At 28.3% G+C, this 16500-nt stretch overlaps 4 protein-coding genes across 6 annotated transcripts; all 4 read right to left on the bottom strand.

Moving 5' to 3' along the window:
* Positions 1-214: 214 nt before the first annotated feature.
* On the bottom strand, positions 215-1903 carry LOC126833554 (methyl-CpG-binding domain protein 4-like). Of its 2 annotated transcripts, XM_050564971.1 has the most exons (4): positions 1756-1900; positions 1337-1521; positions 1109-1258; positions 215-1024 (listed from the first exon to the last, which is right to left on the bottom strand). In XM_050564971.1, the coding sequence occupies exons 2-4, from the start codon at positions 1446-1448 to the stop codon at positions 846-848; spliced, it is 441 nt and encodes a 146-aa protein (XP_050420928.1). In that variant the 5' UTR covers positions 1449-1521; positions 1756-1900; the 3' UTR covers positions 215-845. The 2 variants fall into 2 exon arrangements, with proteins under 2 accessions (XP_050420928.1, XP_050420927.1); XM_050564970.1 differs by having other exon boundaries at positions 1337-1903.
* Positions 1904-3136: 1233 nt separating this feature from the next.
* Positions 3137-6985, bottom strand: LOC126833315 (translocation protein SEC62). Of its 2 annotated transcripts, XM_050564574.1 has the most exons (9): positions 6792-6985; positions 6505-6634; positions 6340-6433; positions 6054-6270; positions 4833-5020; positions 4506-4692; positions 4151-4365; positions 3357-3466; positions 3137-3284 (listed from the first exon to the last, which is right to left on the bottom strand). In XM_050564574.1, exons 1-8 carry the CDS (start codon positions 6828-6830, stop codon positions 3361-3363), a joined length of 1176 nt encoding a protein of 391 aa, XP_050420531.1. In that variant the 5' UTR covers positions 6831-6985; the 3' UTR covers positions 3137-3284; positions 3357-3360. The 2 variants fall into 2 exon arrangements, with proteins under 2 accessions (XP_050420531.1, XP_050420530.1); XM_050564573.1 differs by having other exon boundaries at positions 3137-3466.
* Positions 6986-8051: 1066 nt separating this feature from the next.
* Positions 8052-13208, bottom strand: LOC126833412 (double-strand break repair protein MRE11). The gene is made up of 9 exons (XM_050564736.1): positions 12980-13208; positions 11967-12129; positions 11281-11420; positions 10813-11211; positions 9688-9930; positions 9328-9545; positions 9079-9236; positions 8864-8990; positions 8052-8543 (listed from the first exon to the last, which is right to left on the bottom strand). The coding sequence occupies exons 1-9, from the start codon at positions 13077-13079 to the stop codon at positions 8334-8336; spliced, it is 1758 nt and encodes a 585-aa protein (XP_050420693.1). The 5' UTR covers positions 13080-13208; the 3' UTR covers positions 8052-8333.
* A 1480-nt stretch (positions 13209-14688) lies between these two features.
* Positions 14689-16492, bottom strand: LOC126833738 (ER membrane protein complex subunit 8/9 homolog). Its single transcript, XM_050565244.1, has 4 exons — positions 16018-16492; positions 15746-15815; positions 15595-15683; positions 14689-15527 (listed from the first exon to the last, which is right to left on the bottom strand). Exons 1-4 carry the CDS (start codon positions 16290-16292, stop codon positions 15329-15331), a joined length of 633 nt encoding a protein of 210 aa, XP_050421201.1. The 5' UTR covers positions 16293-16492; the 3' UTR covers positions 14689-15328.
* Between the last annotated feature and the right edge of the window lie 8 nt (positions 16493-16500).

The raw sequence follows: 16500 nt of genomic DNA on the forward strand, positions 1-16500 counted from the left end.
ATTAATGGAATATATAAATCCTATACTTACATTATACTTAGATGAAACTGGATGTTAGCAAACTTAAAATAAGACAATAAATATAAATATTTATTGCAAGACAGGTATTAACGAAGTATGCTAACTTATTGAGGTACTGGGTATTGGTTTTTAAAAAATGAGCTTACATAAAAAATAATCTGGTTTCAACCTTTTTTAGTTGTTTTTATTTTATATAGAAAGATAACATATACAGCGCTCAACACATTAAATTTCCTTTTAACATAGATGTTTTTAGCCTGGAGGTCAATCTAAAATTTGCGTGAACATTTTCACACTACAACATTTTTTACCGAGATGTAACATAGTTATTATTATTATATATACTCGATATTATTCAACCGTGTGTTTTATTATATTTATGTTTTTTGCAATAAAAATATATATGCTCAACTATAACTAAATTTTATACAGTTTAATACTATCATAATGTATTTTATTGTATCATAATAATCATGTTTAAATATTAAATCGTGGTGGGTTATACGGATCCACAATGCCAAAAATCTATGCATTTACACTGTGTTCTCGTACCTAATACTCTAAGTTTAGAACTACTTAACTTTAAATATTTTATTTAAAAATTATTTTTATGAGCTAACATCAAATACATAACAGCTGTTTTAAGTTATTTAAAAAGACAACATTTCTTTTTTTCATAAACTTAATTTATATATATATATAAGTAAATACATCACATAACTTAGTTTTAAAAAAATATAAAGTTTTTGGTAAATGTTAATAAATATAAACAAAAAGACTTAAAATTAATAGTTAAAAAAAATAAATCATAACAGTTATAAATATTATAATCCAAGAATTTTTTCATTCTGTGTCAACCAGTCTTTATACTTGGACAATAAAATATCATCTGGTTGTACACATTTCCATTCATTAACACAAAACAATCTGTACGAATCATTGCCATATTTTCCGATGCCGTATAATTCTATAGGATATGTCCAGTTTTTGTTTAAAAAATCAGCTAAAACAAAAAATTATTTACATGAAATACAATTCAAAAGTATTAATTTTGAAGTGCCAAGTGTTTTTTTTAAATAAGGTTTACCTGTAAACCCTTTTATAGTCTTTACTCGAGTGTTTTCTAATCCTAAACTTTCGACAGAGCAAAGTAAATCTTCAGAGTCGGCTTGCATCACATTTTCTGGTTTAGGCCACTTTTGAAGAAACTCGTGTATTTTTGGTAATGCTAATTTTGCTGAAAATCAATTGTACCTACTGCTATTCAAATATTCATACATTTTAGTCTTATAATAATACTAATTTTCATACCTACCAGTAACTTTAGTTAAAAATATCGTAGCAATCAACAATTGCCAAGGATTGTGGAACAGGTCCTCTTGTATAAGAGCGTAAGGAGATCTAGGTGGTATCCATTGTTTTCCCATTGGGTTTTCAAAGTATTTACTCGTTTTTACAATGTTGGAGTTTCCAATTAAACTCTTGTATATTGAACCAGGCCTACGACAATAATTTGTTTTACGCACAGCCTTAAGAGAGTAATTTTTTTCATATTTTTTATTATTTAGTTGTAAACCAATCGATTCCATTAGATACTGAGCTCGAAAATAAAGCCGAAAAAATATAAGTCACGTTTTAAGCTAATTATACAAAAGGTATTACAGTAAGTTCCATAGTAAGCACTTATCATTCGTCATTCTCTTAAATATCAATTTAAGAGAATAACAGTTTTACCTATCAAATAAATCTACAAAGGCGCAGGTCAAAAATAAGAACGGTAAATACGTTCACATTAGAATATACTTGATTTAATATTAATGATTAATGTATTTTAAACTCCAAACACTATTCATAGACGAGTAATAACATAGATAAGTAATAACATAATAAGTAAACTTTGCAGTAATCAGTATTCACTATTGTTATCAATATTTAGAATGTAAAATGTAAATTAAACAACTGTTGACGATTGACCTGTTAACAAGTCATTGGTAAATACTAAAATATTACGTTGCTAATAAGGAAAAATCCGTGATAAGAATTAACTAAACAGTAAACAATAAAAGTTAAAATAAATATAGCATAGTATTATAGCGCATAGCAATGGCCAACGAGTTATGAACTTCACAGTCGAACCCGAAACTCGACTGGCGGCTCTTCAGATATAATATTATGGCTATGATAATAGTGTAATACTTATATTGTAGCATGTCATTACATCTGCGACTTGATCGAATAATTCCATTAAAATTGTGGTGTATGATTAAAAAATTACATTTTAATAGTTAACCTGATAATAGATCATAGATGGCTAGTAAATTTTTTAAATTGTTACAAGTTTAAATTGTCTGCATCGAAATTAATACAGCGTATGATACACGCTATCGATTAAAATCTAGTATAATTAACAATTACACATTAATACATTATTAATGTGTTAAGAAAAAACACTTTTCACTTAACCAGTGTTTGGTATGTTCTGTTAATATTTGTTTATTATCTTAAGCAAATTTTAATTATAACTTTAGACAACTTTGCGTAAGACTTGACCGATTTCAAATACTTTAAACAATTTATAGCACTTTCAGATTTCCAACATACTTAACCAAAATATATAAGTATTAATTGAATGAAAATTTTATTCATTTTTAAGGCTTGGCAAGAAAATAATATATAATAAAAGATAAAATTTATGTGTCAGTTTTAATGTTTTTAGATAACTTAAATAATAACAATAATTAAATTATGTATTAGATTTCTACGTCGAAATTACACTAAAATAATCTCAATAAATAACAGTACATAATACATTAATGTTATATTTCTATCACAAAAAATGTAACCGGTATTTTACGTTGTTAACATTATTTATCTCGTTTTGCAAAAAATTATAAAATAATATCAATGCACAAAGTACGAAATAAGTAATTAAATAAAAACAAATAGAAGACTAATTTAACTGCGATAAATATACTTTTTCATCATTTTAAGCGATAATTCAATTTTTGATAATATAATTTTTTTTATTTTAGATTTTCTTAACTAACAAATAGAATTAGTGTTTATTAAAAACATTTGAAATAGGAATTTTGTACTAACATACTGAAAAATAATATAAAAATAATAATGCACTTTATTAGATAAGTTATAATAGGATAACAGTTAAACAATACATATATTGATATTAATTTAAAATTATATAGGTAGCATATAAATAGCAAATGCTATTGGAAAACATCAATAAAGGGATTTGTTATTTTTATCTGAAAACAAAAATAAAATCAACAGATTATTTGTTTAAAAAACAAAAGCGGGGGTGCACTTGAAACATTTACTTAATTACGTGTCTTGGGCATCTTGTTTGTCCACCATCACAAAATCATTACCGGTATGCGATTGCTGGCTACTTGATTCTGTGTCGGTAGAAGATGAATCTTCTGAAGATCTACAAACAACAAACCAAAAATCAATCAACCAATGATCGAGTTCAGAGACTTTTTACTTTGTTATTATTATTAGTACAAGCATAATTGTATTTGATCAACTTTTAAGAGACCGATGGCCATTCTTATAACTTTGGCTTAACATCAATCCTTATTATAAGTAAAATTGTGGGAAAATCCAGTACGAAGTTCTTTCTGCTTGGAGTACATTTAAGGGTTAAGCAATAGTATAAAATAGTATTATTAATTTCAATCATAAGAAACAGTATACGCATTATTTTTTTTTTAAAACGTTAATATTTAATAAATAACAACCAGCTTTAAATGATAAAAATAGTTTAAATGTTACCAATGTGACTTCTGTGTTATCTCTAGGAAATAAGATACTAATTAGTCGATATTTTTCAAGTTTAATTAGTTGATGTTTATTTAATTTTTTTTTAACAATTCAACAATTAATTTGATTATTAGTAGTATCTAGTTAATTGAAATGAACACTTACAAATTTCGTTATGTGATTGTAAAAATTAAAAAATTACTTTTTGTAATAATGTATGAAACATTTGAATTTATATGATTTTTTTTACACTGTGTTACATATATGTTAGTTAATTTTAATTATAAGCTGTTAGAAGAATAATAATAAAAATAATAAATGCATGCAAATGTAACACAAAATATTCTACTTTGGATGCTCCAACTGATCAGCTTTTGGATCTGAGGTTAAGTTTTCAGGTTCGGATTGTTTGGTTTCTGAAGCTTTGTCGTCAGCTTCTGATTCGGATGATTTTTTCAATTCATCACCATCATCTAATTTTTTATCATCTTCGTCCTCGTCGTCTGATAATTTTTCTTTCTTTTTTTTGCCTTTTTTGTGAGTTTTCTTAGAATAAACACTATACTGTAAGAAGTATTTCATTAATGTTTATTTTATTAATTAAAAAAATTACATTACTTTAACACCCGTTTCACACCTAAACATGTGTGTGGTACCCATGGAAGGGAAACGGGAAGAAGTATCTTTTTTATACATAAACTTACTGTGTAAATAGGCCAAAACGAAGCAAAGAAACCCACATCTTCTGTTAAATTTGGGAACAACCAGAAGTGTAGCTTGCCCGTTGTTAAAATCCAAAGTAAACTAAACAATACTAATCTGAGGATAGCCAACACAATAATGAATATGAGAAAACCTGCCGCAGCTATGCTTAAGTACTGTACTCCCATCCTATAAAATGTAAAAAAAAAAACATAATAATTTGGTTATTAACATATATATTATACATATTTAATACTCAAAATGCCAAAAAAAGTCAAAAAGACAAGCTTTTTATAATAGTGATATTACATATAACAAAAGCCATATACCTGACTTGTGGCGGCCACAGTGGAAACAAACATATCCCAATCCCGCCAAATACAATTAAAGTTCCGATAACCCAATAATAAAAGGGAATGGGATCGTAAATCCATACATAAGCATCCAGGTTGTCAACAAAAGCTTGTTCCATGTGCATTTCTAATCGAATTTTGCGGCTTTTCTTTTTACGTTCACCCTTAAAAACACAAAAAAAAAAATATTACTATATTCTAATGTCGCAAGTCATTCACTTCACTGCTATACGTCGCATTATATGTTTAATATGTACACAGTAGTCAAAAGCTGTTACAAATATTAAAAATTTTAGGGACTTTAAAAACGAAAACTATACATGTAAAATTTTAAAAAGAAATGAGAAAGAAAAAAGTGTTACATTGTTAAGAAAAATTTAATATTTTTCTCATTAGTCTACATTTTAGTTTTTTCAACACCATCTAATTCCTTTTATAGTTGTAAATAAAGTAATTGAAACTTGAGTAGCATAAAATACTCTTTGATTTACTCAACAGTTACTATTTCACTAATCTAACCTAACAATAATTAATAATCCATTAATAATACATTTTGGAAAGTGTTGTAAATTCTATAGTTAAGGTACTCAAGTGATTCACAAATGTGAATATGAATTATTATTGATGCATGAAATATAAACTATTGAGTATTATTTCATAAGTCAAGAGTTAAGAGAAATGGGAAGCGTCAGTTTTCTGCCAAAAAAAACTTTACAAAACTGTAACTACTTTAATGTTGATTCAATTTTAATTCTATAAGCCAAAAACACATTTTTTATTTATACTTGGTTTTTTTAAGACACAATTTTTAAACAAAAAAATTAATTTTATAGGTAATGACAATTTTTATTTTGTTTCAATTAATTGCAAATAACAAATTTTATTTGTATGAAAAACCTGATTCCAACCAAATATTGTCATAAGAGTATTAAACTCATCTTTTTATAGAATTGAAATTGGATTGTTCTAAATAGTCAACAATTTGTTAAGCTTTTTGGTCGAAATCATTGCGCTAAGAAACATTAGTAACAAATCACACATGTTGCGTGCATGCAAAACAAACCCATTTTTAAATCAACTATAAACTCTCATAATTCAACCGCACGCAATTAAAATATTTATTAAACTCAACTCTTTAAAAGTAATAGTTTCTAATCTTCTTATTGACAAAAATAAAACTTTACAACATTAACTTACTTCACTGGCTTTATTTTTTTCCTCTTCATTTTTATCGTCTTTACTGGTTTCTTCACTTTCATCGTCTTTCTTGTCTTTTTTCTTTTTGTCTGTTTTTTTCTTGTCTTCTTTATCGGTATCAACAGCTTTTTTAGATTTTTTATTTTTCATCGCTTTCAGTTCTTGATCGGAAATAGGTACTTTTTTAGCACGATGAAAAAACTGATGTTTCAACATCCTAAAGAGTTGTTTTAATTTCAGTTAAAGCAGAAAAAAAATGTTTCTTATTACTATTACTATTACTCACGAATCCAAATAAAGTTCTATCTCAAGTCGTGTGGAAAACAATTTCTCGCTGGTGGTCCATTTCGAGTCGAGGAGACTATCGACCGCCTTGCTTCCTATACAAAAGAAATAAAATTAAGATCGGCAACGGTTTTCTCGAGAGATGCGAGCAGAAAGTGCAATTTACCTGTGAAATACTCGACATTATGTCCGGCAAATTTGGTCTTTTTGTGTTGAACGTTTTTGCGCAACCATTTGGCAACAGCGTATTCCTGTTTTGTCGGCTTGTCCGCGGTTTCGGGATCTAAGCTGAACTCCTGCACAAAGAAACAGTTTCGTTAAGATTTTGCCGACGTGTATGAAAACAAAAACAAATTGGCCACATCTGCGGTTGACCCTTGCCGAGCCTCTTGCCACTTAAAGTACTGCGCTATACACCCACAATCGGCAATGCCGTTCAGATGAGATACTCACATCGTCCCGTCGTCGCTTGCCTTTTCTTTTCTCTGACATTTCTGGGGCACACTAAAAACGCTAATCAGGTAAAACAATTCATTCACTGGTAGCTGCAGCACGTACGCGCGGGCAGCTCAGTAAATAATGATTTCACTTATCAACAGCAGCGGCTGACGAAACCGCGACGGGTCGAGACTCGAGTCCCGTTGATTGACCGAGATTTGTTATTGTTTCTACGACGGCGATCCACGCGACACAGTGCCGACACGTGTGGAAACCAACAGTGGTGTACAGCTGCTGTCCGGGTCGCCCGCTCACCGTAATTACCGTGAATACACGGTAATTATCCGTCCGGTCGCGACTAACGTGTCGCGCGCGCACGATAATATTATAAACTCGCATTTTTATTATTATTATACCACACACTAACAACGCGAATGGTTACGGTATATTAATTATTGTTATTAAAAATTTGCATATTATTTGATTTACAATAAATAAAATTCAAAACGTATGCGATGTAACGTCGTATTACAATAAATATTACAACCTACAATATTTAATACGTGTATATGTCCTGTTGGCATTTTTAGTAATTATGTGTATTTTATTACCTAATTTATTTTTACTCGCACTCGCGTGATTCAATTAAATAGGAACAATGTGTGTATCAGACTTTTTGAAACACATTTTTTTAATAAAATAATTAAAATAATTTTTTTAAACTAAAAGAATGTATAATACAATGTAGTTGTACATTTATTTGAACAAAATCACAAATAACAATTTTATGTTTGTAATTTAATATATACAAATAGAAACATTGTAAAAAATAAAGTATTTAAATACTAAATTAAATACATTTTTATTTTAAAAAGTCAAATATAATGGATTATTGCATATTAAAGGGCCTCTACACTAGCATTTATCAAGGCGCATTGTATTGGCAATTTTTCACTTAACGTCATTTTTAAACGTACATAATATTACCATTGGTTATAAGTATTATAATATATTATTTATAATCAATATTACCATAGAAAAGAGAACTATTTTGATATTTAATTTATTTTTACTATTAGAACGCATATGGGATTTATTTTTGTACAAAAACATATGTTTTTACTTCTAACAAAACTTACCTAAAAATACTCCCGATTTAAGTTTTCAATCTTCATAACATTTTCATGGCGCCGATCATGGCACAATTTTTAAATTATTTTTAGTTAATTAATTATTTCATTGTAAAAAACCTGAAATTGATCAATGTCTTAGAAATGTTATGAAAAATTAAAATATTTTTTTTTAAAACTTAAGTCATAATACTCTTAGGAACAGTACAATTGTAGTAGAATGAGTTGTTTTCGACCAAAAATGACATAAAAAATATTTTAATAATAAAAATGACAACTTATAACATTTAACAGAAAAACAGTTTTTTTTTTTTTTTATAATGTTCATTTCAAATAAATAAATAAATACATTGTTTTCATTTAACAAAATTAAAAATAATAATAATTTTATAAATATATAATTAAAAAAAGGTACTCAAAGAGAAGTTTATCCTTTTCCTCTTCCACGTGTAGTTCCTCTGGTTCCTCTAGAACCTCTTCCACTACGAGCACCTCTTCCACGAGTTCTAGTACTAGAAGAAGCGTTTTGCTGATTTTCATCGGAGTTCACAGATTCATCACTTGATTGATTCTGTATGATTGACTGTCTTGATGTCGAAGGAGTAAGGTTCTGCTCTGAGTTTAATACACTCTGCATCTATGGTAAAACAAGCATATTTTTTTAAATATTTTTTTTTCATATTACCTTATATATTTAAACTAAAAAAAACAATCTCATATTTTTACTAGAAAAAATTCTAATAAATATTAATATATATTATTTCAACACAACCTTTTTATTTATTTATTACTCAAATCAATTTTGCACAACTATAAATGGAAAACTATTATCATCTGATCTCACAATGATTAAAACTGCTTTTATGCACTTTTTATTTTTTACAAAATAATTCTAAAAACCAATCGACATAGTTACAGGAAAACACGTGATAGTGGCAAATAAAATTTAAAACTTACTTCTTGAAGTTCTTCTCGTACTTTTTGTGAACGACTAATACGGAATTGATCTATATAATTTAAAATATTATTTTCATTTAAATCATCTTGATTGGTTACATATTTTTTTACTTTATCCATTTGATAACTAAAATAATGTTATAAAATTATACATTTAAAACTGTTCTAAAAAATTATCTACAAAAACTTATTACACTTAACTTATTCACACTCACTCTATAACTGTTTTAATGCTTTCTGAATTTTGATTGTTTACGAATCGACTTACTCCTTCGGCCATACCATTGACTGATAATAGTTCCAATTGTTTCATATCTTCATCATTTGATTTTTCTTTAAAATATACATTAATCATTTCTTCAATATTTTCCATCTATAATAAATGTAATACAACAATAGTATATACGTTATATTGAAAGATTTATTTATTTTTTCTATCAAAAATAATAATAAAACAAAAATACTTCTTGATTTTCCATTATTTCTTCTAAAGTTTCACTATCAATACAATTTTTTTTTTTTTCATAGATTTTTTTTTCCATCTTTAATACAATCATATCGTTGGAATTTGCTACACGGTCATGATAACGCTGACCAAACCGATGAGTGTTAAAGAATTGAGTATCTTTGGTGTAAAATATTCTTAAACGTATTAATGGCAACACGGGCTGTTTAGGATGACCTATAAAATACGTAATACATTTAAATATCGTTTTTGGTCAAATGATAATTATTGGACTCTAAAATCTCTTGTCATTTATTGAAAAAAACAAGTAAAAAATTTGACTAAATAACAATTTAACAAAAATGTATGAAAAACTAACCACTATGTTTCATTTGTAGGCATACAATTATTTGATCAAGTTTTTCTTCTATAAAACTTTCGACCTGTTTGGAAATTTCTAAATCGTGTTCCAATTCTGATAAATGTATTGTTTCGAAATGCATCAGCCTAACTGTCTTTAGTTCTAGAGGTTGTATTTTAAAAGCGGTGCCTTTAATAGTAAGTAGTCCAACGTATTTACTTCCCGCTTCCCCCTCACACATAGATGTTGCTACAGTACTTCCTAAAAAAAAAATTAAGTAATTACAATAGAGTATCATTTTAATAAGGATAATTTTAGTAAATTTTTTCAAATTCAATGCAGAGCTGAAAATGTGTTGTTTTTACAATGGTTTTTTTTTTATCTATTGGTAAAAACGGCAACATACTATTAGGAAAGACGATCAACTCTAATTGTATCGATGATAATACTAAAAACACAATTAGCGAGATTATCTTGATTTCTTTTTCTTTTTCAGTATTTTATTTAGGTACTAACAATATTCAATTCTTAATTAGTACCTACAGTGCGCTTCACAAAAACTGAGACTCGACTGAAGCGCGACCTAAAATTTGAATTTTAATGCAGCCCAACTCACTGAATGCACGGGAAATTTTAAATTTTACATAGTTATAAATGTCAAATCAACCATGTTGAATAGTCCTATCGAATTTTGTGAAACACACTATAATATAATTTATAAATATACATAGGGTAGGTTATATATATATAGGGTCCGGCAAAAAAACCTCCCTTATTTAGAAATGGCACTGTGTGAGTTGTGGCGGTGGTAAAACGGTGGAGGGGGTATCGATCGATAGCTGTATACATGCCATTTTCTTCTGACCTAACCTAAACCAGTTTGTTAGGAACCATGATGAGGGAGAAGCTGGTTCCAACAAGACGGTGCCACAGGTCACACTTTGCGGCGTTCACTTTTAACTTTCGGGGAAAGGCCATAGCTCTTTGTGTCATTTCCGGTGTAATGGCAGCCACTGCCTGGGTGATTGCCTTCTTAAGTCCCCAAAGAAAAAAACCACAAGGGGATAAATCGTCCAGGAAACAACTCTCTCAAGATTGCTAGGGAGCAAATATATATATTTATATATTATATTATTTATTGACCTGGCTGACAAACAAATCCTTTTCCTGAACTGCTATGAACAGGATCGATTAAGCTTTCATGTTCATGTCCCCAAATAGTTAATTTTATGAACTCTGGAATAACTTCTTCAGACAAATGTTTGGTTCCTGGACGCTTAACACGGTTTTGATGGCACACAAATATATTAAACCACTGATCCGTGTCTTCTTCTGGCCGGTACATTCGAACTTTTCTATCTTTGAACAACCGCATCAGCCTTTCATCTCTAATATGACTCAAGCCATAAAGAGCAACTTTATTTGATCCTTTTTTTAAAAGTATTGGAGATATATTGATATTCTGGAGGTTGGTTTGTTTTCCAAAATAATTAACTAATCCCACTGAACTCAATAAATCCAGACAAGATATTTCTCGATAACCTGAAAAGTAAAAAAATTACAGATATCAGATTAAAAATAATCTAAACAAGAAAAAATCAAATACAATACCACACGGATCATCATGGTTTCCGTGAATTGAAAAAACTGGTATGGAAATATTTAAATTTGGATCCTCAAAATTGACAATCGGATTGTTACAATGTTTAAATATTTCTGCTTGGTCACTCACAAATTCCATATGAACGGGCCTAAATAAATATAATAAGCAATGTTAACTCAATATTTTTTTTACCACTGATACTTTATTGAAAACTTATAAACAATAAGAATTTAAGATTTAACATGTATTATTTCTGAAAATTACTTTTAATCAGAAAAAGCTTACATTCTTATATAATTATTAAAGCTAAATTTGTTTAATATTATATAATGCCTAATTAAATTGTATTTTGTTAATTTTTTAGTATAATTAAATAAGTTGTTTCTTATTGGTTTCTCTATTTTTTTAGTGGGTAGGTAGACAAGGTAAATAATTTGACCGATTGAGAGTACAACAGGCTTATAAGCAAAACAAATTAGGGCCCAAAGAAAAGGTTAAGATTTAATATTTAGATTGTCATCTATCCAAAAAATTAATTATCACTAAATAATACAAATATTAGGCAATAGTAAACATCAACTAACACATTAAAAATTTCTTAACGGCCCAGGGATTTGGTAAAAAAAAAATATTTTAATAACTTCTTTGTATTTTAATTTTATCAAAAATAATTTTTAAAAGTTTAAACACATACTTATCTCCTAGGCAGTAAGTTCGCAACAGTGACATACATCTTTCCAAGCATGCCGTAGATGGTTGGTTTACATGAAATAAGTCACCAGCTAACAAGAGAAAGTCGACTTCATGTTTGACAGCTAATTGCAAAACTTCTTCAAATGAGTTAAAAGAATCATCAGCTATAATAATTATAATAAAGTGTTAGTTAAAAGTATTAATTATTAAACAAATGGAGTTTGTATGACTAAAGAGTTTTTATTTTATTTCTTATCTAGGGCTTCTTAAAGCCCTTCTTATGTTCCTAATTTTCCCCAGTACATTGGCTTTATTCTGTACCTTCTTGTGAACTAACCATTTCTTGAGCGCTCTATTTTATATGTTTCTTTTAAAATAATTATTTTTGAAGATACCTTAATTTGCAATTACTTTTATCTTTTTCATTTTCTCAATTTTTCTTCTAAAAACAACTTTTGATACTTCTGTTACCAAGCACCATTCTTTTTTTCGCTTCGACACATTATAGTTCATTCATAATTTGTTCATTTACCAATTCTTTCTCTACTTATTCTCTAATTTGCACCATCTAAATTTCATTTTAAAAACTATACCATAAGTCTACGTTGACCCACTACAATTTCACTAGTAATTATCTTTAAATTAATTTGAATTATTTCTTTTTAGCAAAAAATTATCCATTAAGTGAGTAGTCAAAGCTAAAATATGCACTGTTCTTAAAAATATATATTCACTAGTACCAAATTAAGCACTTCCGTTTAACTTCATAATGTTGTCTCTAGCTCCATTGCTATCTCCCTAATTGAATAATCTATTTTCTAGATTAATTCGTAAGTATCTATTTAGGTCTTCCACAACGAGATTCTCTCATTTCTAAACACTCATTAGATCTGTCCAGAAAGTAACATTTATGAGATAATATAATAGAAATTTAAAAAAGAATGTTTCTCTTGTATACTAGACCTCTCTAGCTACTGTCAAAACTCTATAAATTCAGTATATCAATTACCTTACCTCTAGTTAAATCTTTTTCTTCATATCCCAAATGAATATCTGTAGCAATTAGTATTCGAAAGTTTTCTGAATCATCCAATGCAGATGAATTCGAAGACATCGTATACGTTATTTTTATTATTATGTACGTTATGTATATATATATATATATATAGTAAAACAAAAAAAGTAACTTATTTAGTCTTCTAAAATTAAAATCAAACTTCTACACACAAAATTGGAGACCTATTTAACTTCTAATAATACGTTATCATATGCATTTGTTTCGTTATTCGCAGTTTGCCGGCAAATCAAAAGGCGCAAAAATAAATAGGTATATCAGCAACTTGCGATAACGGTGAAATGGCTGCCGATTTACTCCGGCCGCCGTGTTTTCTTACGAGAGAAACCCAGTAACCATATTGTAAAAAATGATAACACAAACCCCTAACATACCTCTTTATTTTGCCTTGGTGTGATAAATGATAACAATAAATAGACACGTGAAATGAGTTTCCCTTCTAATCATTTCGGTTTTCCAGTAAAAACTAAAAATTTTAATCAGTAACGATCCACTGACCGCACGTGGTATTTTACATTGAAATATACTTGTTAATTGTTTGCCAATAATTCAAAAAATAAAATAAATTTGGCATTTTGAAACTAGATTTGTAGCAACAAATGACTATCGAAAAGTCCGATTGCATTACCCATACTAAATGAGAACAAATACCCGAGCTTTACATGATTCTTAATGGGAAAAACAAATCAATATCATTAAGTAATAATTTTTTTTATCTGTACCTTGGAATTTGGATAGAAAAGGAATAATGTGAATATTTAAAATACATTAGCTAGATCGCCAAACGTGTGAACTAAAACATCCTCTGTAGTTTTTATATTGTACCTTGTAAGAAAATTAGCATGAACAAATTTTAAATAGTATACAAATTCAACACAGCTTTGTAGAAATTCATTTTAATACTATAATAAGTTAAAACGTCACTATTGATTTTTTTTTAATAATATTTTGTCTATAATATTCCAACATGGCCTATTAGCGACTTGAGATAATAATGTACTTGCCAAATGCCCTTTTCGAACGAAAGAAGAAAAATACTTCCTGGAATATTTTCAAATGTCAGGTTTCTTTATTCTTCCGACATCATTGGCGTACCAGAAATAAGGGTGGGTGCAGTTTACTAAAATAAATCACAGCATAAAAAAATAGCATTTAGTTTACTTTATTCTACCTATATTTTTCAAATAATTAAACATTACTTTTGGGAGATCCTTTAATTTATTTTGGTAAACGTAAAAACAAGGGTTGTGTTTTTCATAACTGTATGCGGTTATTCAATGTTGTTTAGTTTAGAATCAGTTCTTATATTACATTAGAAACTGACTTATTTTTTAATCAATTAACATTTAAAAATCATACTAACTCTGAATTAAAATATGTATTATTTTAAATATTAAATATTTGCTCCTTACCTTTAAAAATTTAATAGTTTATTTGTAGAGTATTCAATGACGAAATCTTAAAAATGTGGTCGGGCAATTCCAAAACTTAGCGGCCTCAGCATGAACGTTTATATATATATATATATATATAAGACCCTAGTATAGAATTCGGCGCCACTGAATGACGTCGTAACAGCAAAACTTAGAAGAAGGATTTAGTTGTTTTAGAAAGTCCATAACCAAACAAGCCACAGTGTAAATACAAATCAATATTTAAAACCCATACAAAATTTATTGAAAAAAAATTGCAAAATAATGTATTTAAATATGTGAGCAGAAAGCGAAAAGGGACCTCTGTCGGCCACTTAGATTTTGAGAAAAATATTTGTTATAAGATAACAAAGTATTCTTATTTACCAACTTCAAAAAGAAATAACTCAAGTCAATTTTTAGCCACAAAGATTTACCGAGTCTTAAATTGTTCAAAAATCAATCAACATTCAGTAATTAGCACTAACTCAATTTTGGATAATGCCGACAAAAAGTCTCTTTTCGCTTAATACATCACATATGACATGAACTGAGAAAACTATAAAAACAATTTCAAGATATTGCCCTTTGCATTATGTTGGTCTATTAGTGTAATCTCAAAAACTTAGTAGCTCTTAGCTCAATTAAAGTTTATTTTTAACTTAAATTTAAATTTTACTTAGATTAAAATTTATATAGAATTAAATCATACACAAAAATTTTAAATAAAACAATTATTGGAAACATAAACGATACATTTAAACAAACAATTATATGTGTATATTTAAATGTTTAAGAATTTAACTAAAAAAATTAATACTCTAAATGAATATATCAAAATTTGATTTGTTTCATTTCCTCATCCCAATGCAATTGTCAAGAAATTGATTTATTAATTGTTAGCATCCGACCAGTATCTTGTCCTGAAGTTCTTTGAACTAAATTTGCGAATTCTGTATTAAACCAATCTAAAGACAAGTTGTCTAAATGGTTGTCGTAATCTATCAAACTTTTATATGACTGCTGTTGAAGAATTGCTGATGCCGCTGCCAAAGTACCATTTTCTATTTGCACACTGAATACATATAAAATATTATGTAATACTCATTGTAATAATAATAAATTGTATTTTAAAAACATACCTGGAACAACGTTTCCATTTTCCTTCTTCATGTTTATGTACTACTAAAGCGTTCTCCTTTTGATTTATTTCCATTAATCTATTGTTGATCTAGAAAAAAATTTAATTAAATTAAGAATTTTATCAACCAAAACTTTGGGCTAAACACTTACCACAACCATGCATATATCTGTCTCGTGTTCAGCTATCTTATCCATTATTTTATGGGCTGGTTTATCGTAACTATAAAAATAACAAGTTTATATATTATCATACAATAATTTATAATTTACAACTATCAAGCACGTCTAACATAATATATAAACTTAAAACAATAAACATTGTTTAACATTTACTGTATAAATGTATTATTTAGATTATTAAAATCATACAATTATATTTGTTCGGCATTGATAGGGTGTTGTAAGTAAAACAAGAGACATACCTCAAATCGTCCAACGTTTCGTTAGCCAAATAATAACCAGCAATGTACATATTACATGTGTTGGCAATTTGATCGATTTGCATAAGTGCGATTTCAGACATTGGTGATACATGAAGACATTGATGAAACAGGGGAACGGAATCAATGATCACTAACTTGTCACCTTTTGCAGGAGCGTCTGCAATAAGTAGCCCGTTCACTTCACAATGTGGATATTTGGCTGCATGGGCTACAATCTTGCAATAAGCTAATGTTGAAAATGACACTTTCGACATGACGATTGCTTTTGAGAAACAACAATAAGAATAAAACTCGTTGTATAAGTATTGATTTTTTTAATAATTAAATGTTCTGAATTAACTCTTGACTTATCATCAACTTATGTGTAATAACCATAAAGTGATAGTAATAACACGGATTATCGTTCTTCCGTTTGAGTTTATCTCTGACTATCTTGACAACGCTAAACTCTAATGACAAGAT

The sequence above is a fragment of the Adelges cooleyi genome, unplaced genomic scaffold (assembly GCF_023614345.1).
Source record: "Adelges cooleyi isolate 19-005CV unplaced genomic scaffold, UGA_ACOO_1.1 ACOO_flye_CR_arks_rails_tigmint_CR_PRNA_2, whole genome shotgun sequence".
NCBI lineage: Eukaryota > Metazoa > Arthropoda > Insecta > Hemiptera > Adelgidae > Adelges > Adelges cooleyi.

Bases quoted from the DNA above. Each gene is read 5' to 3' on its own strand.
- LOC126833554 (XM_050564970.1), bottom strand. From the start codon at position 1,610: ATGGAATCGATTGGTTTACAACTAAATAATAAAAAATATGAAAAAAAT. The intron at 1,259-1,336 runs GTAGGTATGAAA...ATTGATTTTCAG, and splicing joins ATTTTTAACTAAAGTTACTG to CAAAATTAGCATTACCAAAA. The intron at 1,025-1,108 runs GTAAACCTTATT...TTTTTGTTTTAG, and splicing joins GACTATAAAAGGGTTTACAG to CTGATTTTTTAAACAAAAAC.
- LOC126833315 (XM_050564574.1), bottom strand. From the start codon at position 6,830: ATGTCAGAGAAAAGAAAAGGCAAGCGACGACGGGACGAT. The intron at 5,021-6,053 runs GTAAGTTAATGT...TGTGTTTTTAAG, and splicing joins AAAAAAATAAAGCCAGTGAA to GGTGAACGTAAAAAGAAAAG. The intron at 3,467-4,150 runs GTAGAATATTTT...TGTTGTTTGTAG, and splicing joins GATCAGTTGGAGCATCCAAA to ATCTTCAGAAGATTCATCTT.
- LOC126833412 (XM_050564736.1), bottom strand. From the start codon at position 13,079: ATGTCTTCGAATTCATCTGCATTGGATGATTCAGAAAACTTTCGAATA. The intron at 11,421-11,966 runs GTATGTGTTTAA...ATATTTATTTAG, and splicing joins ACTTACTGCCTAGGAGATAA to GCCCGTTCATATGGAATTTG. The intron at 9,546-9,687 runs GTTAGTTTTTCA...CGTATTTTATAG, and splicing joins CCTACAAATGAAACATAGTG to GTCATCCTAAACAGCCCGTG.
- LOC126833738 (XM_050565244.1), bottom strand. From the start codon at position 16,292: ATGTCGAAAGTGTCATTTTCAACATTAGCTTATTGCAAGATTGTAGCC. The intron at 15,816-16,017 runs GTATGTCTCTTG...TTATTTTTATAG, and splicing joins GAAACGTTGGACGATTTGAG to TTACGATAAACCAGCCCATA. The intron at 15,684-15,745 runs GTAAGTGTTTAG...ATTTTTTTCTAG, and splicing joins CAGATATATGCATGGTTGTG to ATCAACAATAGATTAATGGA.